Below are 24,512 nucleotides of genomic sequence, written 5' to 3' on the forward strand. Positions count from 1 at the left end.
CGAAAACGACTTATTTATTTAGTGGAAAATGTTTCATTCCGTAAAAATGAAAAAAAGTGTAGGGTAGGCTGATTTTTCTCTTATTTTCAAACTGTGGAGGAAGTTATTTTCACAATCGGGATTGATGTGGGAAGAGGAAATACAACTAATCATCCTCATGTATCATGGGATGACGTCAAAGAATCTTTGTGATGAAACACCCATTAAGATTTGAAATAGTCGGATCTGTTTGGTTCGTTTTGGAATCTCAACGGATCTGATACGGTGGTAGCGTTTGGAATAAATTATAATCTTATATGGTGCTCCTTCTTGAAATAAAAGGTTGTTACACTTTTTCACAATTATTTAATGCGTACGACGCGTTTCGGCTTAGAGAGGCATCTCTGGTACAAGACCTTAAATAATTATTTTTCTTTATTCTGGTTCGAGACCATAATTAAACATTAAATAATGGTGTAGAAGTGCAACTCTCTTTTATTTCAATACGTCGAACTTCCACTGTATCATCGTTATAATCCCTGAATCGGTTGAACTTATGATAATCCTTAGTTTTACAAGCAACATATAAATGTAGACGTAGGCGGATTTAGGGGGTGGCACGGGGGCACGAGTCACCCCCTAAATCCGCCTACATTTATATGTTGCTTGTAAAACTTAGGATTTGAAAAAAAATAATACGGTTATCATTACGTTTGTTTTATTGTGTACATTACGGAGACTTAATCATTTATTTTAATAACAATAACTTTCAAATCAGGATAAAGGAAATATTTTCTACAGCAACTGTTGTATTTTTTTAAATCTCAAACATGAGAAGACCTTTGAGACTCTTATGCCCCCCAGAAAAAATCCTGGATTCGCCCCTGAATGTAGGATATTGTGACATTCCTTTGGTATTTTTGAGTATCAATTTTGAAAAAAAAGACTGGAAAAAAACAAGAAAAAACAAAGAACTTTTCAATGAGTTGCACAAGGTATGATATCGGTATGATTTTTATATTTTTTTAATTCTTCAGCGGACGAAGATGTTGAGAAAACTTCCAATGTTAGGAGACATAGTTACTGTTATTTTTTTTTAATCCAGCCAATTTCAACGCCGAATCGTCATATATTCGACGCAGGTGCAAAAACACGTGGTTGGTACCTCCAACGACTTTGAAGGCAATTCGATTCGTTTAAAACTGACATGTTTGCTTTTTAAATGGTTGAGTTCATAGCCATTCATGATTATACCTTTTTCAAGGGTGACGTAACATTTTCTTGGAAATAAGCAATCGCATTATTTCTCCCAGCATGGCACTATTTCACGAAGTAGGGCCGTTATCAGTTGATGCAGCCTTTTCAAATCTGCAATCGTATTCAGGTTTGAACTAAAGGGTCATGAAACCTGTTAACAATTGCAGACATTTCCATTACGTTCATGTGCGTTTGCCCTTACGAGTTGGAGAAACTCCTCAGACTTCAATGATAAGCGCTGGCGCGTAAATTCTCCGATCCTTAAACAAATGATGTTTACATGTCTTAAAGATGCATCCTATTCTTCCTCATTCCTAATTCTTTGAAACGGTCAACATAAGAGAGGGAGATTACTGATTGTGAGTGCTGGATTTCCGATGCGTCAAAAAATAATTTGTGACTCATTTGAGATTTTATTGATTTTAGACTCTGAAATAACAATAACGTGTTATTTTATAAGAAATTTATATTGTGCAATAAATTAATGCAATTAATAATTTATATTGAAGTATAAGGCGAGAATCGACTGGAAGTCAAATGAAGTAAAACTTATTTCACCAGTTTATGGCTCCAATTTATGGTTTTTCGCCACGATGACAGTAATAACACATTTTTATCATTCCATACGATTCGATTAACTCCACCGCTTTCGGCCTTATAGGCGTAATCATCATGGGTGAAATTCCAACACTTTTGATTGTAAGTGCCGCGTGTATTAAAAATTCTGCTTCCGGAATAAATCCGGCTTTAGTGCAATTTTGAATTCCCCGGCAGAAGGAGATTGTTTTACACAGACTACATCAAATAAACGATTCAGAAATTTAATCTCGTTTTTCCGATGAAAAGGCAATGATATATAATTGTTGTTCTCAAATAAATTGCAGGAAAAATATTCTGAAATTTATTTAGTTCCATCATGAAAACTAATTGTGAAGGCTACATTCATTTTATTTACAGTCAACGTGCAAGGCAAACAAAACTTGCCAACCTCCATGGCGGCGAAGTAGCTATGGGGCAGCACTTCGAAGAATTACTTTAATTGATTTAGTAAAACGAAAACTCATTTGAATTACTCAAAAATATTTTTATTTCGCCGACCTGGATTACACCTCTTAGTCAGTCATTATCTGGAAACTAGATATAATAGTCCGGTAGGTTAATAGAAAGTTTCGTGGAATCATACACGGTTTTCATTTTAGTAATTGATTCTGAAATAAATTTTGACGTATTTTAATTGAGTATATAGAGTCATGAACCTCTGACGTACGGACACTTCTACAAAACGGTTACGGGCAACTTTTTTGGACTTTCTTGTATGGTGTGAGGCACGATGTGATGGAAATTCTTATCATTATTAAAATTGGTTTTTTAAATTTTGTACCAACCCTTTACACATAACCTCACCTTCTTCTTCTTCATTATTTGTAAAAATGGACATTGCAATATTTCCACTGAGTTTTATTTTGACACCACGCGTTTTGTTGTTACAAACAAATCTAGTTTGATAATGTTGTTCGTTACAACGAAATGCGTAATGCAAAATTAAACCCAGTGGAAATATTGTAATGTCCAATTTTACTAATTTTTTGGACTTAGTATTTTTTTCTCTTTCTAACTCCACTGACATGGTTTTTTTAACCAGAGTCTCAGAATTGGAATAGTTTTCTCTCTAAGTAGAGGCTTTGAGTAGATAATGGAAATAGGATAGGGAAAACCAGTGAAGGAGATAATAATAATAACCAGCTCATCTTCATATTTATCTTCTCTTGAAAGCCTCACATCGGTGATGGCACTACTATCTCCATGTTTGATTATCTGAGTAACATCATATTTTTGTATTTTTGTCTTTCCTGTAAAGTGGCTGTGGCGCTTAACTTTGTCTGATAGTACCGCAATTATAAAATATCTTTCTATAGTTTAAAAATAGTCTGCGTTTCGAATATTTATTTAAAAGACACAAGAAGGAAAATCTCTACGGAAATATTTACTCTTACAATTCGGCAGCTGGCTTTTGATATCACTTAGTGGTGATAAAAGCGTCTTCTGCCGCCCGACCTTGTTGTGGGCCATTCTTTTGATTCTGATTTCAACATAATCTTCACGATTCGGAGTGACCTTTTTACCTCTCTTTATATGGCACTCCGTTAATCTCGATCATTTTTCATGACCCTGAAATGGAAAAGTAGCCTTCATATTTTGCATTTCAAATTTTCGCTGATAACCCTATCAAAATTGAGGGTCTTTTTTCAAAATTTCAGATTGATTTTTTAGGTTTATTAATTGGCACTGAAGCATTTCCATCAGCTGCCCTAAATTTAGCTTCAAAGAATAGTTATCCGGAAAAATCAATTGGAAAAGAATGATTTTCTCAACTGGAAATAATTAATCTTAAAGACACGTTTCACTGAGTGACATATTTTTTAACGTTACTGTCCGTAAGAGTGAGGTTTTACGTAATATACTCGGTGATAAAGGTGGAATAAATGATAGAAGATAGCGGAAAATACTAAAAGAATGGCGATAAAATGTGAGGGACGAATGCCTCATTCACATTACGATAGTCCGAGCCGTCGTCCTAACGATAGTTGACCGAACTAGCCGTGTGAATGCAAGTTCTGACTATAGTTGACGTAGTTCCGAACGTTGCCACTTTACTATGGTTAGGCGCTGGGAGACCGGAAACGGAAGCGACAAGAGAAGGACGAAAAGCTCGTGAAGCTCTATTATTTTCATGGATTTGTCCTAGGAAGGAAGAATATGAGCGGAAGAAAAATTTTTCGGTAAATACACGTTGAAAACAGTAACATCTTGTCAATGCAAACCTTAACAGCTTTGCTAATCATCAATTTCCCGTTCACTTTAGATGTCAGCACTAGAGAGCAGCACAGGTTTCAACCATCGTAATGTGAATGCACGATAGTTCCGACGACGGCTCGTACGATCGTAATGTGAACGAGGCAGAAGTAATTTGGCGTGTAACGGTTGCTAAGGGAATGTTAATAATTAATTGTCAAAGATAAACAGACATTATGGTGGTGGATCGTGCTGTAATATTTACAAAAATGTTGTAAACCTTTATTCCCCCTGTAATTCTTCCCTTCCATTGTAAAAACTTCTTTTTAACCCTAAGGGCAAGGATGACGCTATATGTAGTGTGACGTGATTTTCTTGTGTTTAGATTTTAATGGTATTTGTGTAAAAAAAACTCATAGAAAATCCATTACTAGAATTAAAGTACGTATAAATTATTTATTGGAAATTGACATGTAAATCGGCCTTTGTCTAGCACTTATTGTTAGCATTGAATGTACATGACGGTAATTTTTCGCCAAAGAGTTTTTCGTGTAAATGGTAAGGGAATAAAATGGAATTTTTAGAGATTTATGAATAGACTAGTAGACCTGGAGCAGTAATCTGTGGTAATTCTTTCGATTTCTAATTTTCCCCATTCACTTATATATTAGCACTTAAGAGAGAGGTTTTAATGAAACTTTTTAGATGTTGTACCAGGACCCTTCACCATGTGATCCCTTTGTAGACTTAACTTTTGATGGCTATTCTCCCTGATTGTAAAGCTTCAACTTCAGCTGAATATACGTGGCTCACGCAACCAAAAACTTAGGACTTGTACCCTTGAAAATAGTATACTAAGGCGAAATCGGTAGGGTCAATATAATGTTTGAAACATTACTACGGTTATATATCTCCCATAGAAGCAACATTTTTTTTCACTTGCATATGATGATACTTTGAGAATGTGCGTACAAAGTCATATTTGAAGAATCCACAGATTTAGATTTTTCATTATTAATAAAAATTATCCGCATTCATTCTTGGTATTTGCCGGAAAAAAATTCACCTTCTTGATTTACGCTGTCTAATCGAAGTTATAGACGTATCAGAACAATAGGGTAGTTTCCTTCATTAAAGAAAACGAAATACATTGATTACGATTCCTTATCCACCATTAGTGTATTCATTATATAAAAATTATTTGGTTTTAGAAATCTCAGTTCAGACGAATGGCAATGGTCAATTTTAATCTCATCTGAAAATGGCCTGATTGGCGCCCATGCGATGCCACTCCACGTGACGTCACAGGGATCTAGTTTCTATACGTGTAGATAGGAGTTTTACATCGTCTGAGATTACCAATGCATGCATGAGGAACAGAGCTCAGGGAATGTCTTAATAATCACCTATTAAAACTGCCTAAGTTTGGAAAGTTTCCTTCATTTGATAGGGGAATAATTATCCTTATTTAAGCCAAGCGCTAACTGCTAGCATCCTGCGTCGTATCAGCACTCAAGCCTCGCCCCAAGGTCACCTCACACGCCGACAGCTGGAACCAGAAATACGTCACACGGACTTTTCCCAGCATTCCTATTTAGCTGTCGCGTTTTCGCGCGCTTGAAAATTTTCACTTCTCGTTTAATCGCGAAAAATAGATATCGTCATTCGAAAATCTAAGAGCGTGAAATGCGTACTCCAGGAGTAATAATCTTTCCATTTAGGCAATAAAAAATAATAGGAAACCACTCTATTGTGCTCATTATGCGATTTTTTACTTTTCTGCTGGTTAGTTTACGAATCTCGGATGTTATTGGTATTTTGCATGATCCAAAGGAATGCAATTCTTAATTCGACTCAGCCCAAGGTCATGTCCGGGACTGGGTTGAGATAATTAAAAAAAACTTCCAATCCCGAGTTGAGATCCGGGAAGTGGTGGATTTATCTGTAAAATTCCGCGTCATACTTGGAAATCCTGACAAGATGACTTCAAGGAGATTTCGCCGTTCGCCAGATCTGGCTCTGAGCTGTGACCCTATTTACATATGCAATTTTTAAGCATGGGCCTGTTTGGCCAAGGATTTCTTTCAATATTTACTCCAATGCCTTTGTGATCCTTATTTAATATTTCTAGCCATCTTCTCTTTCGATCAGCTTTGTAATACGTGGATGTCATATTTCGTCAATGTATTGTATCCTTTGGAATGAAATACGGATTCTTATCTTGCAAAACTGGTTGATTAATAAGGCGGACGTAATTTCGATTGAACTTATCGAAGTTCTGTGGATGCTGGAATACGCCGAAGGAAGATTCATTCTTCAAATTGACTCGTGCACAATGGAGCGATGCTTCTTGATAGTGAGCTTGAGTATTCACTTAGGTGCACAAAGATGCAACTCCAGATTAGCAGAAGAGTAGTAGTGCCGGAACGCACTTTCCTTAATTTTTAACAAGTTAAATATTAATGTGTGTTTTTATTTAAAGTTGCGTCTGCTTATTTAAAAAAATGCTATTGCTACGAATGTATAATCATATAAGGAATTTTGAGGCACCAAAATTGATATAAGTGTTATTTGATTAGGTATGATGTCTTTTTGCCTGGAACGGGGTTCCGGCACCATGACAACACTGCGTCAACTAGTAAACAAAAAATAGTTCGTGTTATTAATTTCCAGCCTATTCTCTGATATAATACAGGGAAAAAATGATGTGTCTTCACGCTTAGAAAATAACAACGTTTTTTTATCAACCCCCAAAACATCCACTGTTATAATTTTAGGCAGTTTGGAACAGCAGATTAGAAACACGGAAGAGAACTCATAATAATAAGTGTAATCCATTATAAACACTGCAAAAATTTATTTTTCCTTTATTTCGTTCTGAGAACCTATTAACTCAAGCACAACATTTCACGCGGGAACATTGACAAGTGCGAAGAAGAATCATCGAAATTCTTAACAGATTAAGTCACTATATCGTTTTGTGACATATCTGAAACCCAGCAGAGTGTTATCCTCCGCTTCCCAATCGTGACTTCAGTTTTTCCAATGTTCTAGTGCTAGAAGGAATGTCTCAGAGACCGACTAAGTGAGGTTGCGACGAGATATTCTTGGATTATTTTGTCAACATTTTATTTTTTATGGGCTAGTCCAATGCCTTCCTGTAATCACTCGGAAGGATTCATTGCTTCCTGTTATCTTCAGTTATGCCACATTTAGGTCACGTTATTCTCGACGTAATATAAGACATTGCTTTCCGTAATTTTTGTCCTCTTATTTAAGATGACCCATCGCTGTTATCGACCGGCCATAATTTGTCTTAATTTCCTGAGGTATTATTTCTTCAAACCTTAGCTATCATGATATAATTTTTTTCGGGCAAACAATTTAAGTAAAGATTTCTCGGGTTCCTCACCGGGTCAGGTCTTCCATGTCTCCTTCCAACGTTTCGATGGGAAATTCGCCCATCGTCTTCAGGGATTCAGGAATCCAATTGATTAATCGAAACGTCGAAATTCAACGAAACTTGACCCGGTGCGAACCCGATAAATCTTTACTTCTATGCTATCATCTTGAATTTTCAGGATATATGCATTAGTTCTCTATTGGTAATCGCCTGCATTTCAAAAAAGAAACTTTTACATCATTGCTAGTCTATAATGTTTATTATGATCTCTTAGGTCGTCATGATACTCGAGGGCTGTTTTAGAGCGTATTTCTTGGCTGAGGAAATGAATTTTAATTAATTACTTTTCTATTTTAGGCAACAATATTTATTCAATTTTCTCTGATAACGCTAAGTATATTTCTTGGGAATGGAGTTTTATGTTTCACTTTCGTATTAAAGAATGCCATGGGAAAGTTGTTCATGCCATAGTTGACACTAAGGTCAATATTTGATTTATGAGAATAATAACTTTCATCTTTACTACTTTCCCCGTTCTCTACAATAATACTTCAGCTAAGCGCGAAAGAAAAATACTTCTACTAATTGTAAGTATATATTTCCACTCGCGATAAAACCCTGGGGTGAAAATATCACTTTTTAATAATTTTATAGTAAAATAATTATTTACTAAAAACTATTTTTATTATGAATAAATCGTGGTAGTACAATTATAGTCGGCGAGAAAAATGAGATGAAAATCTTCGATATCTTTTGAGGAAGAAGTCTCTACACATTCGATTAGAATTAATTTTTATGTTATCTATAAATATTTGTGAATGGGATTGAAAAGTTGCTACTTCGCGTGAATGACCTGAGTGGTGACGTGTATGGTTCGTATGTATACTGCGGTTTTCCACTTTCACTGAAAAGTCTTCCTTGTATATCAGGTGCCATTTTAAATTACTACCGTACGATCTATAGCGCTGATAAAACGCGTGTAATTTGGATGAAACATGCCTAGACTTTTCATATCAAAGCGTAGCCTGGTGCGGGCCATCTGTCGCCTCGTATTCTGTTCACCGAATCGCGTGATAAGATAAAATCTCTCACGAAAGAAAAAGGAAACCAATGCAGTGTTTATAATTATTTGGGAGGGAATACGTCGTTCAGGGCAACAGTTACTGTATTTTTATTGCTACCTCTGTCTTTGATGTGTTTTCCGTCAGTTTGTATGGATTTTCTAGTGTGTAGGTTAACCTATACATATTCATTTTAATCTTCTCTTCCGAGCCTTATATCAACGATGGCATTAATTCGTCCATCTACGAATGTGTAAGTACATTGCTTTTTTCTCGTTTTAATTTTCCTGGCTCTGACGCTGGCTTCGTCCCACAATTTAAAATCATTTATTTCAATTGAAAAAAGTCCGTGTTTCATGTATGTATTTATTTTCATAGTTTTGTGGGTGATACAAGTCTTTCTTTTCTCCCATCACTGCTTGCTAATTTTTCTTTTATTGTCGTTTATTCATGTGAAGTGTGTTTCTTATTCATAATACCTTCATTACCTTTTCACGAAACAACTCTGAAGTGATAAATTTACTATTGGGTTTATGTTCAAAGTAATTGCAAAATCATCAATTTTATAATATCGGCATTACCATTTACAAATGTTGGCGAGGAATGCAATGGCAAAACTGGTTTTATGATGTTTGATGCGATCCTTTACTTTAATGTAATTACTTCGAATATAGCTAAATTTCCACTGAACTTAATTGCATCACTAACCAATTATTTTTTTTAACTATTCCATAGCTTTTCTCACTAAATTTCCTGTTCATACCACGTCATCCTACTATTATACAAGTGGTATGCAGTTTAAGCACTGAATTTTGATTTTTACATTATTGGAAATCTCTACCTGCACGTGTAACTTAAAATTTCGTCGATTTGATGCACCGAGTTTTTATATTTCAAGCTCACAGAGTATTGTGAATATATTTTGTGGTCCGGTAATCGAACTGCTGTGATTGACATTAAGTATTTAAAAGTTGGAGAATCCTGCGTCATAAATATCACGGAAAGTGGGAACTCGAAAAAATGCTACATACAACTGTCCATGCGAAAAAACGGGTCTCTCTCTCTTATGCATAACAATTTTATACCATTCACCCATGCACAACCACCATGTGCATTTCGTACTATTTTCAATTTTTGTTGTAAATCCCCGTTGATAATAATAATTGAATACTTTCAACACGATGTTTTCATTTATTCAATAACTCTTCTTTTACTTTGTGGTATTCCATTATAAGTTTTCCTGGATATCAGACAATTACTTGTACCACTTATTTTTTATCAGAGCGCGACCCGGGTTACAATGAATTATCATCATCTTCAGGCGCAAATTATTATTTGTTTATCTTATTATTGTTACCTAGTTACTTCATGAATTTTAAAACGGACGCCAGAATAGGGGAAAAGGATGGATAGAGATCTGCCGGAGACACATGCTGTTGAAGTAAATATTGAGAGAGGCGATCCGTTTCTTGATGGATAACTTTCTCTATCTCTCTATCCATCCTTTTCCCCTATTCTGGCGTCCGTTTTAAATTCATCAAGTAACTAGGTAACCAACGATCATATAGGTGACATTAATAAGATAAACAAATCATAATTTGCGCCTGAAGATGATGATGAAACCCGGGTCGCGCCCTGATAAAAATAAGTGGTATAAGTAATTGTCTGATATCCAGGAAAACTTTTAAGTTCCTTACTTACGATGTCTCTCATAGAGGACGTTTAACATTCTTCATACTTCTTAGATTTTATTTTTAACGCTTTTGCCTACTTATGTAAATTTTCTTTGGTTTATTTATGTATTTAACGGGTTTTTAAACCTTTGTTTTTAGTTTAGAATCGAAAAATTTGTGGAGACGTAAGTAATCGGCAAGGAAGAATCGAAACTTTAAAGCCAAATTTTTGGATAAATAACGAAATTTCAGATTGAGATTCTATTTTTCGTCAGAGGCCGGTTTAAAATGTTGCCTCACTTATCACTATAGGTGCAATATTAACGGAGCATACGCGGAATGAGAGAAAAAGACCTTTCTGTAACAATATATATGATATAATTCTAATCGTCGAAATGTGTACGTCATACTTCATATCAAAACTACCCTTATGGTTATATGTTTATTTTGTTACATTCCTGCCATATTTTTCATTGTATTGTTGGGTTTTATATTGGTACCAGCTCATTCCTCGCAATGAGGAATGCGTATCGAACAGTTCATCTCTTCCGGGGGAGAAAAATGCCGCGGCATGTTTTTTTTTCTCCTCGCGTTAATCAACATCTAGAGCATGAGGAGGAGGAACGTCAATAACGCAGCGTGCGCTAGTGAAATGGTTGATTGGTCTCGAAAACGTCACTCGACTACTTTTTTACTGCCGGCTCTCGGATAACTCGCGGCGGTTTTCGTAACGGGATGGATGAGGAATTTGCTTAAAAAAATAGCGAAACGAAAGCTCGCCATCTCGCGGCATCCTCCACCGCCGTATCGTTCTCTCCCCCTCGGGGTTGCGTCATTCGCCCTTCACCCAGCTTCTCACCGCATGCATACCGAGCAAGTTGTCCCAGGTGATGTTTACTATTGAATGGCCGTGAACAAGGCTCCGCTCAAGGACGAAAGAGTCGCGCTGAAGGGATTCTCCTGGCTACGTATACTTTCTCCACTTCATTTGGCCGTTTTACACGGGGGTCGTAATTGCATCATCTGGAGTGTGTACGAAGCAGGGATGGCAAGTGAAACGAAATGAAAATGTTTCGTTTCGACCCGGAGCGAAACGAAAATACGAGGCTTGGGTTTAGTTTCGTTCCCGCACGAAATTAAAATCACCAAGGAGTTTAATAAGAAGACGGAACAACCTTATAGGCCACATCTTGAGACATGATGGCCTGATGAAGACAATCGTCGAAGGACAAGTGGAAGGCAAGAATGGAAAAGGAAGACCTCGAACAAAATATATGGAACAAGTAAAGAGAGATGTGAAAGAGAAGAAATACGTAGGTGTGAAAAGATTAGCTGATAGGAGAACTGAGTGGAGAGCTGCGTCAAACCAATCCTAGGATTGTTGACCAGTGAAGATGATGATGAAGGAGTTTAGTTTCGACACGGGACAAAACTTCTCTCCAGGGAACGAAACTAAATTAATCGATACGCTCCGCTGATCATAGTTAAGTTTTGATCTCAGAAGTTGAGTGGAGGGGGAAAAGAGGGAATAGTTTAGACCCATTAAGGCCGCTATACACGGCAAATGATTTCATGCGCATGATCATTCACCATGTATAACGGAACAATTCGCGAATGAACCTTCATGCGCATGATCATTCAGTGAAAATTAGAACATGTTCTATTTTTCTCGCATGGTCCTGTGAATGATAACGTGATCATTCAGCATGATCATTAGCATGATCATTCACCGTGTATAGCGGCCTTTACGTCGGACATGCGTGTATAGTGGTTAAAACATCGAGCTTAAAAATCGAATGGCCAGTCTTGATCTGAAGATCTTGGGTAGTTTAAGTGGTAGAACATTTGGGACGAATTCGACAAGTACAAGCCTTGTATTTTTGTGAGCACGAATGAATGTTAAATGTCTCACATCGAAATTATTTTCCGAACTTGAACGACTTTTCGCGCAATAAATCACTTCTTCGCCGATGGTATTTACTCGCTTTCTTGGAAAGTATCACAACAGCAGGATCCGACGCTCATTATCAATCAATAAGCGGTCGTCGGAGGAGATATACAGACTTGAAAGTGTCAAGATGGTAACGGGGATAAAATAAATTAGACAGGAGAACTTTGATTTTCCGTTGTACGGTTACATAAATAATGCAGTACGAGGTATTACATCGAGAGAATTCTTGGAAAGTGCATTTGTTGCATGATGGATAGGTTTCTGGGTCATCTGAATTTTCATCGCGCGATTGTAATGGCGCTTTTAAGTTACGCAAGAATCGGATGATCCAATACAAGTTATCATATGACTATTTGCCGCATATACTCTGAAAGAGTGTTATCTAGTGTGGATGATGAGAGCACCACTATCCATCTCTCTTGTGTCATCTTATGACCACCACAGTGAGGCATTTTAGCCTCCGATCATCCAGTACTTCAACATGAAGGTTTGTTTTGATAGGTTAGGGTAGAGGTTACCCTGATTTAAGGCACGTGCGGATAAATTTCGGGATATTGCAATGTACTTATATCACCTACTCTCGAATCACTATGTGATCCACCCCAGAGATTGATTTGGATGATCAAAGTAGAGCTCTCCCCGGACTAATCTACAAGGGTGTGAATTTCACTCATTTAGAATGGTGATAGTTCCTTTCCTGTGACACCTCGAACTTCTAGGCGTTATGTTTTGATGTGTCCGCATCGTTAACGCATCTTTAGCATGCCATGCTCTTTTCTCTTTCTCCTCTTATTTGAAATGGCAACAACAAGACGTTTTGGCTCTTGGTGCTTTTAACTACCCAGCCACATTGCTGAACCACTGCTCAACGCATTTAGTGATGGAAAAATCGATTTCGGATAAATTCGAAAATCGAGTTTTAATAGTCAAAGATCGAGGAAATCTATATCGAGCCACTATCTTCGAGTTTCGATCTAAACTCGACTTTTTAAACTTCAATCTTTATAATTGAGTTTGATTTCAGCAGCTTCACTATCGGCCTGTGATAACGTCATCCGTCCCATGTGAAAGACTTCTCTCTAAGGCCGGTAAAATTGGAAAGGCACTCCCTCGGACTTCAACAAAGCATCCCAATCAGTCGATCCTTCATCAAACAATATAATGGAGCCGAATAGTTCCAAGCTGAGATCCCAAAACTTTAATAAGTGAGCATTTATAATTTTTTCCTAAATGTTCAATATTTTGAGAAGAGAATTTTGGATTTATTTCTCAAATTTGTATTTTGAGTGTTTTCCGAAAGAATAATACACTTTTATTGTACGACCTGTTTTCGAAAAACGTAAATTATTTCTATAAATCAATCTTTTGTTTCAAAGTTAGATTTTTGTTGAAAAGTCGAGCTTTTCATTTCGCTAAAAAATCGATTATGACCGACATTTTTCCTCCACTGAACACGTTGCAGAAAAGTTTCTCGGGTTTTCCACCGGTTGATGTCGTCCATGTCTGTCGACGTTTCGATCAGCAAGATCTTCCGAAGATCCCCTGAGGATGATCAGCAAGTCACTGATCGAAACGTCGGGAGACATGGACGACATTAACCGGTGGAAAACCCGAGAAAATTTTCTGCGACTGATACGCCGGGAAAACCTAAGATCATACATCACTTAACTCGTTGTTTCAATCATTATCCGAAGGGCGCTTATGGTGTAAATAAGAAGGAGTCTGGTAGTTCAAGTACCCTCCGAAACGATTGGGAGGTAATGACATAAGTGTTATCTCTCCGAATGACCCCCCACTAATTATATACAGTGAGTCCTCGTTTAACGTCACTTACCGTTCCTGAAAAATGTGACGTTAAACGAAATGACGTTAATCGAAGCACAATGTCCCATAAGAAACAATGTAAAAAGTGAATATCGGCTCCTAGACCTCACAATTCCTACGCGAAAAAATTTTAGCGTATCATATTTGGGCCATTTCTTACGATGGGAATGCCAAACTATGGCATAAACACGAGTCCCTGTCTTCATTGACGGCAATACCAGCAGCGACGTACATCCTTCTCCATTTTTGTATCTTCCCGCGTTTGTTTTTTCGGCTTCGCTATGGTGGTCACCTGGGCATCATCATCGCTGAAACATCGTCGCAGTTACAGGAACCAAGATTATTGAGAACACGGCGAAAAAGTGACGACAAATACTCCGAGTTCTACCCGGAAAAATCCCTAGAAATCACTTTTCAGGTTCCAGAAAACCGTTATGTCAAGTAAAATTTGCTAAAACTTTACTTGACATTTACGCACTTAACATTTGCGCACCTACCTAAGAATTCATTTAGCAGAAAATTTGCTATAAACGTAATTGAAATTGACATTAAACACACCGTTTTACACTTCGTTTAGACTGACTATATTACCGCCCACAAAACGAACAACCTGCAACGCCCGCCGCTTCGCATTTTTTCTCGCGCGAAATTTAAAAGACCTGACCAGACCTGACGTTATCGCGAAGCAAAGGTGCGATAAACGAATGACGGTCTCAAAATTTTCGTGACGTTATCGCGAAATGACGTTAAACGGGGTGACGTAGAACGAGGACTCACTGTACCTATTTTATAAGAACCCCCAAAAATTATTTGGCTCATAAATTGGTGAATTTGATCTATTTTGAAGCCGTTGTAGATGAAATGGTGTGCCTAGAGTACGTTCACTAACACCAATCCACAGTCTCATTCAGAGAATTCTCGCTCATTAAGTTTGATCACGGCGTCCTTGGGGTTGCGCTTGGGAAACGCCGCTGAGCGTTGCTTGGATAATGTTCAAAGGACACTTGCTTCTTGACCTCTGGCAATGACGAGCCGAACTTCGAAACGATTTGATTGAAGTTTCCACCTTTAAAAAAATCATTGCACGGTCTAGTATCTTGAAACAAACTGATTAATATCCTGCCTGAAAACCAGTAAGCCCTCTTGAGTGAATATAATTAATAGTAGCGGGCGTAACTTGGTGGAAATCCATAATCGCAGGAATAGAATGAAAAACAGCTTTGCTATTTCCACATGTAAATGGTTTCCACACATTTCCACAACTTTGCTATTTCCACATACATTACCATGCGGAAATAGCAAAGTTGTTGTCCCTTCTATTCCTGCTCTTGAGTGAACGTTTGTTTTACGATATTTTTATCTGATCGACGGTGAAAAATTAGATGGAAAAATATTAGTGTTACGTAATATTATCTTCTCTCTATTTCCCTACTTTGCGTTTTCAGAAAACCAAGTGGTGGATCGATTTAATCTAATCTGTAACATTTTAATTTTCACGTGACTAGACATATTAATGCATTTGCAGCAGATGCATTGACATAATATATGAAAAACCTGTTTTTCCTCCTCCGCCAATTTATAAACTTTGATTTCTTTCGTAAGTACCGCGAGTGAACTGTATGGAATGCGTCACGTGCAAAAGAGCCGTTATGTTCCCCTGATATTTGTCCATTTTCCCCCCAAAGATATACATACACGCTTTTTACATTAATTATGACTTTTTGTGTAAGCCAATGCTGTTCTACGCTGTATTATTCTACATGTTTCAATCAGTATTTATCAAAGTGGAAAACTTATATTTGCGAGAGAGATATTGAGAATGCGCGCATAAAATTTATTTATCTTATAATTCCAATTACATATGGTATGTAGTTTACTTTTGTTTGCGTGGAAACCAATGGAGTCGGCATGACATGCTCGTATCCTCGATATTAATTACAGAGTTAGTTTATGCGATATCCTATCGCCTTCAGTTAGAAACTTACTTACTGAGTGAGAATATATTCTGTGAAAACACATTATCTGACTCGAATAAATCCTGTTCGGAGGGCATTGGTTGGTGCCGCATGTTACCACGATATCCTTTCACTTTTGGTGGGCTTATTGCCCGAGAGTATATTCTAAGGAATTACATTATCCGGATCGAATCGCATGAAGCCGTCTTAGCAGTTTTAAAATGAGGAATTATTTGAACTTTATTTTTCGTGAATTATTACTAGTTAAAAACTTCTATCGTCTTGAAATGTTCTGGGTATTTTTCGTACTTCGCGTTTCTGGGTATTCTTCCTAAAATTTACCTGCATCGCAGAGTTCAAAATTATTACCTCAGTATTTCATCAGATTCTTATATTTGAGGTTTGCTTAATACCCTCTATATGTCTTGAAAATTTCAAGGTGATTGCGTAAGTTTTAAATGAGTATTACTTCACGAAAATAGACAAAATACGACCGGCCGAGAGGGAGAGTTGCTTCTCTCAAATGCTGCGAAGCGATTTTTTTTGTTTTCTTTCGCTTGATTTCTTTTACGGATACATTTCTTCTTTGCAGGTTCTATTAGAAACCTCGTTTGAATAATAGTAAAAAATCGCTTCGTTTAATGTTACGTCACCATGACATGGGCGTACACAGCGAGGGGCAGGATGGGGCAGCTACCCTCCGTATAAGCAAAAATCCCAAATGTCTTGAGGAGAATAATATTTTTTCAAGTAAATAATTTTAAAAACTAATAAAGAGCTGTTAAAGTTTCCTTAAAATGCTGATTTCATCCACCTTTTCCATGCTTAAATCTTACCTACAACTTGAACAATTATGACTTGCCCCCCCCCCAGTTTTCATCCTGGGTACACCCTTGTACCATGATTAAAACCAAAGGCCTAATTACAGGATCAATTAACACGTTCGGGTTAAAGTCTAAATGAATGAACGCGTGAACGAACACGAAAATGCAACTTATGCGAAGTTATGAAAATAAAATAGAACCTGTTTTATGCATTCGTATATGTTCCTTTCCGGTCCAGCAAAATCGTTATTGCATTCACATAATAACTCGAATGTGTTAATGTACCGTGTAACCAGGCCTATAGTCTAGCTTGCCTTGCCTGGATTGATGTAGAACTTCATTGAGAAACTAAATTAATTTTCACTACGAAAAATTTGAGCCGATGGAGGCTGTTAAGCTTGACAATGTGGAAAACCCGGAATGATTTCCAGTTTTAGTGGACAAACTCGTAAAATAATCACAATCTTCAGGATGCCAAAAATGAATGTTCTGATGGAAAAATGCTGTCTGTCATGAGTTAGCCTACCCCATAGCTGTTGCTGCCATTGTGTGTTGCTTAGAAATATTTCCAAAGACTTGTGTCTCCCCTCCTTGCATGCCTCTGAAGTTCAATAGCGTAATCACAAGAACCTCATGCCTGCCAAGTTACATCACGTGATTGTGGACAGCAGATGCTTCAAGGAAACGGATTAGTCTCAGTCCGCTTTTATCGCAATTTTTCTAATTTCTTATCGATAGTAGTTTCCACTCTTTTAAGCAGAAGGGGAATTCAAGATATTCAGACATTGTGTCTCCCCACATCGAGGTGCGAGTCGCTTCTCCAAAATGTGAGTCAATTTCTTGATTCTTAAGTCAGGAAAACATACAATATAGAATTAGTTGTGATTGTGATGTCCATTTGATGGATATTTTGCATCTTTATTCCTATGTAGTCTCATCTCGTTGCATTGGAATCTTTTATAATTTTATTTGGTCATTACATGGTTTAGTAGCTGAAAAGTGGTAATAGTAATAAGATTTATTGTTCTTGAACTCGACTATTAAGAATATAATATGGTTATATAATACCACAGAACTCAGAATAGACAAATAACACAAATTTATATGGGGTAAATATAGGGATTGAGGGGTGTATTTATGCTCGTTTAACTCTGGTAAATACTGCAAATATCCGCAAATTATGGATGCCTCTTTTTGGACCACGTCTGGGCTCGCGCTGTGCCTCTGGGCCCTACCCTTACCAACGCCCCCAGTTATTATCTTACTTAAATTATTATGAAAAAAACCTAATTTTAATTGTTCCTTGAAATAGTACAAATGACATGAGTTGGTTATTTTTGCTTTTTTTTCCGTAAAAAAATCATCTCGCGCTAAGAAGATATAAAAATATTCCCCTTGCAAAGCCAATCATGATAGAAATTTCATGGAAAATCGTTGTCTTCCACGCAGCTTTACTCTCGTCAGTGTAATAGGAGCCTGATAAAGGTTTACCATTTATCTATGTAGCCTTAAATATATCAGAATATCGTATTAATTATTTTCGCAAATAAAGGATGAAAGGTCCTTACGAGATATTCTTATAAAATGTGCTTCACGTTGAAAATTGATCCGAGTAAAGGAAAATACTCTATACCATTCCTCTGCCTCATCATCCATGGATCATAGGCGTTCAACTTATTTTTTATATAAATTACATCATATATTTTTACTAAAAGGAACGGAAATCGTCAGAACGCCTTTATACAGTTATTAACAATATTGAATTTGGTGGGGATAAAGTTGAGTTCAATTCGTCTGTAACCACATATTTTATTATTAAATTACAGTTAATGCTTTTTTGGAAGCCAATTGGTCTGTTTCTTCGGAATTGTATCTTTAAGTTGCCTGCTGATTTTTCGTGCCATAAGTTTTACTACTAGTTATGGAACCAATGAAAGTAGTAGTATTTTCTGAAAGTTGGCTTACATTTTTATTTGATATGCGTAATGAAATATTAAAAAAAATAACATGATCTTATATGTATACATTTAAAATTCATATTTATTTCCTTGAATATTCTTATATGTAAGTATTCACGCATGATAACTTCATACCTGCGGAAAAGTGTAAGTAAACGACATGCAAATTGTGGTTATTCAAAACTTCATTTAAGATACCGAAATTTTTTTCCATAAAAAAATACATATATATAATATTTGGCAAGATGAAATTTGCTTGTCGTTGGTTCAACTACTCTTACTTCTGTCTTACTATTATATTTCCAGTTAAATATTCAATTAAAAATATTCGAAGTCCAGTTTAATTCTTCAATTCTGGTGACCCAAGTTCAAATCATTCGATTGCCGGCGCTTTTAATCATTAGGACATTTGAAAAAACAAAATTCAATTCGACCCTCATCTATGTGTCTTCCAATGCCCACTGTCCCAATGAAGTATCCATGGCTATAGGGATTCTATTGACAAATGGAGATTGCTTTCCTCATCCAAACTCGACGGAATGCTTGCTCTGGTGAGGGACGTGGACCATGTTTGGCCTCTCTGATTTTTTTCTTTTTTCTCGAAACAGGTTCACATATGAGTTGGTCCAGGAAATAGCCAACTTCCTGATCGAGAGGGTGCCCGTGAAGCCCAAGGTCGGCATCATCTGTGGGTCAGGAATGGGTAAGTCACAAGTTCGCCCGCTCTGCGGCTGAAGTAGTATGGCTGTACTATTAATTATATTTGAAATTTAATACATGCCTTAGTGGAATTGTACGAGACCGTCCCGTGATCGGTGACCTACCGTGGAGGAGACCACCTTCCACCCCTTAAGAAGTGTTTTATTTTTTCTTTCGGGGTAAACTGTAGGACTAGATAGTGTTTAAACATTTTCATTATTTAACAACAAAATATGCGTTCTAAAAATACGAAAAGCCATTTTATTAATCTACATAAATGTTTAAAACTTATTGTGGAAGATGAATGCTGTAGACGTTGTAGTTTTCCCTAGGTGGAGTTACAAAGTGTATAAAGTTGACAAAACGGCCAATTTTATGGTGCGTGGAGTCATTTATTGCACTCGCGTGTCTACCCTTTTATGTAATTTTCATTAAAAAAATAAATCAGAATTAAAAATAATATTTCCTTTAAATGACATGTTATTTATTACTATGGTATGCACTGAAGTCCAGATATAAATTTTTACAGTACAGCGGCACATCATTTTGACGTCGACAGTAATTTCGTTTGTGTATTCGTGAAATTGCACGCCATAATGAGAAATTATCGTAGTTCTAACCTGAGAAATTACGTGCCCCGTGTAGAACGGCCTTGATGCACATTCATTTGGCAACGCAACTAATGCTCCCTCGTCAAGGCCTTAGCCAGCAGTGGGGGAGACGTGGGAGGGTCAAGGGATTCAAATCCTTTCCCCACAATATTTTTGGGGGCCACAGTAAAGCCCCTCCAAATGAACCCCCACTGAAAAAAATAGGTCGGCCTTTTTTGGCATAAAGGTATGCATTATCTACTGTGCAATTTAGATTTCATGTTTCCTATGAAAGTATATATTAAGTCTGTAGTTGGAGTAAATTTATTTGGAAAAAAACGTACTAAAGCAAAAGTTTTTTGTCTCTTATTTTCAGCTGACGCGGCATCTTTCAGAAAATTACGCTTTGGTGTTGCGTATGGATTTTGCTCGTCGGCTCTTCAAAGACTACCTCCAAAAACATGTTCTTTGTGCTGATAAGGCTTATCTGCGATTGTTTTCACTCGTGCTGTTTGGTCTCGAGATTCTCTATGACGTCACAACTTTGGTGACTCACTTTGGCTGATGTGAGGATGGAAAACGAGGTGAAAATCCTGGATTGAAGAGTCAATTCCGAATCGGACAATTTGAATCGTGCTGGGAGGCGCTCCATCAATTAACCATTTTTGATCTCATTGATCAGGGGCGCAGCTAGGAATTAAGGCTGGGGGGGGTTTAGGTGCAACTAATACCGGGGTGTGTGGGGGCATGGAATACCCACCAGGATAAGCGGTAGGTGAGAGATTAATAAATTGCGGCATTTTAAGATAAATGCTTCACAATGGTGAGTTTTACGGCTTTATGAGGGATATTTTATTAATCCTTACACTATTCTATTAGTAATATTAATCCAATTAAACGAAACGGATTAAACTTAAAAATTTCTTTGAGCTCTGGGGGGGTTTTAACCCCCAAAACCCTCCCCCCCCCTCGCTGCTCCACTGCCATTGATCGCATGCTTTACCATGCTCGGATTGTATACGTGATGTTCAATCGGTTCGTTCACTCAGTGGATCAATTGGATTGGATTAATTGGAGTTAATTGGATTAAAATTACTTATAGAATAGTGTAAGGATCAATAAAATATCCCTCAGAAAGCCGTAAAACTCACCATTTTGAGACATTTATTTGAAAATTTTTCTACGGGAGGGCCCTCGCATCTCCCGCTTATCCTGGCGGGTATACCACACCCTCAAACACCCCAGTGTTTGTTGCACCTAAAACCCCCCCATTGCCTTAATTCCTAGCTGCGACCCTGCGTTCATTGACTTAGAAAAATGTTGAATTCGAAATAATTCTCTGCATATGGTCATTAAAAGAATTAATTTAATTAAATTAATATCATTAATAGAATTAGATAGATACAACTATACAAGCTGGCACAGGACTTGGGCAGGACAGAGGGGGCACGTGCCCCGGATGGCGAAATTCTCAAAGTTTATTTTAAAAAGTTATGTAGTTTTTCTAATTAAATTATCTTTACATTAAGCATTTAAAAGAGGATGTCTGTTTGTCTGTCTGCTATGCATTTCCATACGGCTTCACAGATTTCAAACAAAGTTAGTTCGTAGGCTCCCAAAGCCTGTAGTGGTACTTCTGGTTGTGTCCGACGAGTTTCTTGCGTCGTTATCTCATTACAGTTTTTTACGTCAAGTCACACAACTTCCATGGTTGGACATCCTGCCGGTTAGGCATACCTCTTGACACGCTTAAAGGGAAAACATAACTCAAAGGATTCTACACTAAATATTAATCCCATGGGTGCAAACGTTTTTGCTGGGGTATGCATTCGCACAACATTTTCGATTCAGTAGCGGATACAGGAAAAACTCAAGGGTGGGGCACTAAAGATATCATGAGCGACCTTTACTTTTATCGTAATACAAAAATAATCAAGTCACATCCAAAGTTCATGAATTTTTTTTACTGATTATACATACATAAAGCAAAATGCCATAAATCAAGGGATTCTACACCGAAGTATTAATCCTCTGGGTGCAAATGTTTTTGCTGGGGTATGTGTTCACACGACGTTTTTGGTTCAGTAGCGGATACAGAAAGAACTCAATGGCAAGAAAAACTCAAAACTCAATTTAAATAAAAGAAAACATCAGCCTCAAATTAAGCCGAACTTAGCTGCCTTGATGAAGTAACAAGCATCGACCATCAGCTCGATGTGACATTATTTGATGATGGATACCCTGAAGTTTACCTTACTCGTTAAGTAAGATGGACAAGTACGATGAAAATTATTAGCTCCTATTTGACTTATGAAATAAAAAAGTTTGTATACTAGAAATATTGACTTTCAATCAAGCTACTGGCAAAATGGTTCAAGGTGAAAAACGATTTATTGCTTCATGGGCCAAACAAACATTGGCGTGGCGGTACATGCCCAAAAGTTTTTAATCGTCATGACGACAGTTGTCGCCCACTTCTCATGATTTAATGATGCTGCTAGAGTTTCGGTTCATTAACTTGTTCAGGGAGAACCGTTGACTGAGGAATTGCTCACCAGAGTGTAAACAGCAGCGCACTATGCGAGACCATTGTGAGTAAGGGAGGTGTAGCTGAGAACAGGGGCGGATTAAGGTCGTTGTATTGGGGGGATGATGCACTACTTTCGGCGGTGCCTTGGAAGTATGCAATGCCTCTCAACAGTTATGTGTCTAAGGCAGTGGCGCAGCGAGGGGGGAGTTTTTGGGGGGAAACCCCCCCCCCCAGAGCTGACAGACCTTTGAAGTTTAATTCAATTTACTTAACTTGATTAATATTACTTATCGTAGAGAGTAAGGATTAATAAAATATCCCTCAGAAAGCAGTGGCGGATATAGAAAAAACTCAAGGGGGGGGCGCAACATATCTTGAGTTGTCTTTACTGTTATCGTAATAAAAGATGATCAAGTCACAGGCAAAGTATATGAAAATTTTATTTAAAGTGATCATAAACATGTAAAAGACAATGCCATCTTATGATATAAAAAAGTTACAATTGTGGTTTTGCAATGTTCGGCAATACAAGCGGACCCGCAAGGGGGGGGGCGTGCACCCCCTGTGCCCCCCATCTGTATCCGCCACTGTCAGAAAGCTGTAAATTTCACCATTTTGAACCATTTATCTTAAAAATTTTCTGGGAGATGGTCCCAGTGCCTCTCGCTTATCCTGGCAAGCATACCACCCCCCTGTATTAGTTACACCTAAACCCCCCCCTAGACTTAATTCCTAGCTGCGCCCCTGCTCTAAGGTTTGGTTTCGCCTCAGGGGCAGATTTTGGGGGGTTCACTGGGATCGTGATCTCCTACCCAAATTTTATTAAAAATTTGTTATCCTTGTAAATGGAGTGTACATGTATGCAAATGTATGGCTACAAGTACCAAATGTGAAAGAAATTTGAGCATAGCACTATCTACGCCCTAATTTCTTTCGCTACCTGTAAAAAAACCCTCTCTCCTGGTGCAGCCGGATGCAGATACAGTCAGTACCAAGAGTAGAGTGCTTCCTTGTATCAATTAATATCAAAATGGTATTTCATTTCGAGAATCAAATCCATTTGTGAAAATTCAATGTGTTCCTCTGTGGGATTGAGTGTCGATCAATAATGGTGGCTCACTTCTTAAGCGCATAAGTAAATGCAAGGGCGTACCCAGGATCAAAACTAGGCGAAGGTCGTTCAAGTCTTAACATTTTTGCATGCAAAAGATGGATTAAACCAAAATTTTAAGAAAATTGTAACTGCACTAAATTAATTTATAAAATTATTTGCTTAAAAAATACTTAAGTCACATGTCTTATTCTAATATCATTTTTCATGGGTTCAAAGAAAATTTGTTGAAAACTTTTGTTTCAATCCAGTCCTGATTTTCCTTAGAGACTTCAGCTATTTTTCCTTCTGACCCCTCTTGCCCCCCACTGGGTATGCCCGTGTGTAAGTGAAAGACTATGAGAATGAATAAAACCCTCCAAAATTGATTGAAACCTGGAAGAATAACCTATGCGATGCAGTAAAATTGCCACCACCATTTCATTACAAAGCTGCTACCATTGAAACAATTCACTATTTCTGCTTGCAGGAGGTCTTGCTGACAATCTGGATAAGAAAACCTCTATTCCTTATGGATCCATCCCACACTTCCCTGTCTCCACTGTTCCTGGACATGCTGGGCGACTGGTCTTTGGCTACCTCCGCGGTGTTCCGGTAGTGTGCATGCAGGGGCGATTCCATTATTATGAAGGTTATCCTCTGTGGATGGTGAGTCCATTTGCCTTCTCTTACTGATATCTTGAAGGTTTTGATAAAGCCCTCGTAAAAAAATTGCATGTCATTCTTGGGATTAATTTCCATGCCCGAAAGTGGTCAAGGAGAGTTTTGAAGAATGGTGGAGGTACCAATGGATGGATATTTTATTTTCTTCAGTTGGGTTTAAAAAATATATCATTGCACCTTTATTGTTCCACTTCTGCTGACAGCTGCTTTTTTTGTCACCATTAGCAGTCAACTTTATCAC

General features: G+C 37.5%; 1 protein-coding gene across 4 annotated transcripts in view; it reads left to right on the plus strand.

The window, feature by feature from the left end:
• LOC124164195 (purine nucleoside phosphorylase) overlaps nucleotides 1–24,512 on the plus strand; it is a 71,685-nt gene that overhangs the window by 44,916 nt on the left and 2,257 nt on the right. For 2 of the 4 annotated variants that reach the window (XM_046541412.1, XM_046541409.1), the window contains exons 2-3: nucleotides 19,287–19,381; nucleotides 24,078–24,256. In XM_046541412.1, coding sequence (XP_046397368.1) covers nucleotides 19,287–19,381; nucleotides 24,078–24,256 — 274 coding nt within the window. Of the gene's footprint in view, nucleotides 1–8,640; nucleotides 8,747–17,467; nucleotides 17,548–19,286; nucleotides 19,382–24,077; nucleotides 24,257–24,512 lie in introns of those variants that run through there. The other 2 variants (XM_046541411.1, XM_046541413.1) reach the window with 2 other exon arrangements.

The sequence above is a fragment of the Ischnura elegans genome, chromosome 8 (assembly GCF_921293095.1).
Source record: "Ischnura elegans chromosome 8, ioIscEleg1.1, whole genome shotgun sequence".
NCBI lineage: Eukaryota > Metazoa > Arthropoda > Insecta > Odonata > Coenagrionidae > Ischnura > Ischnura elegans.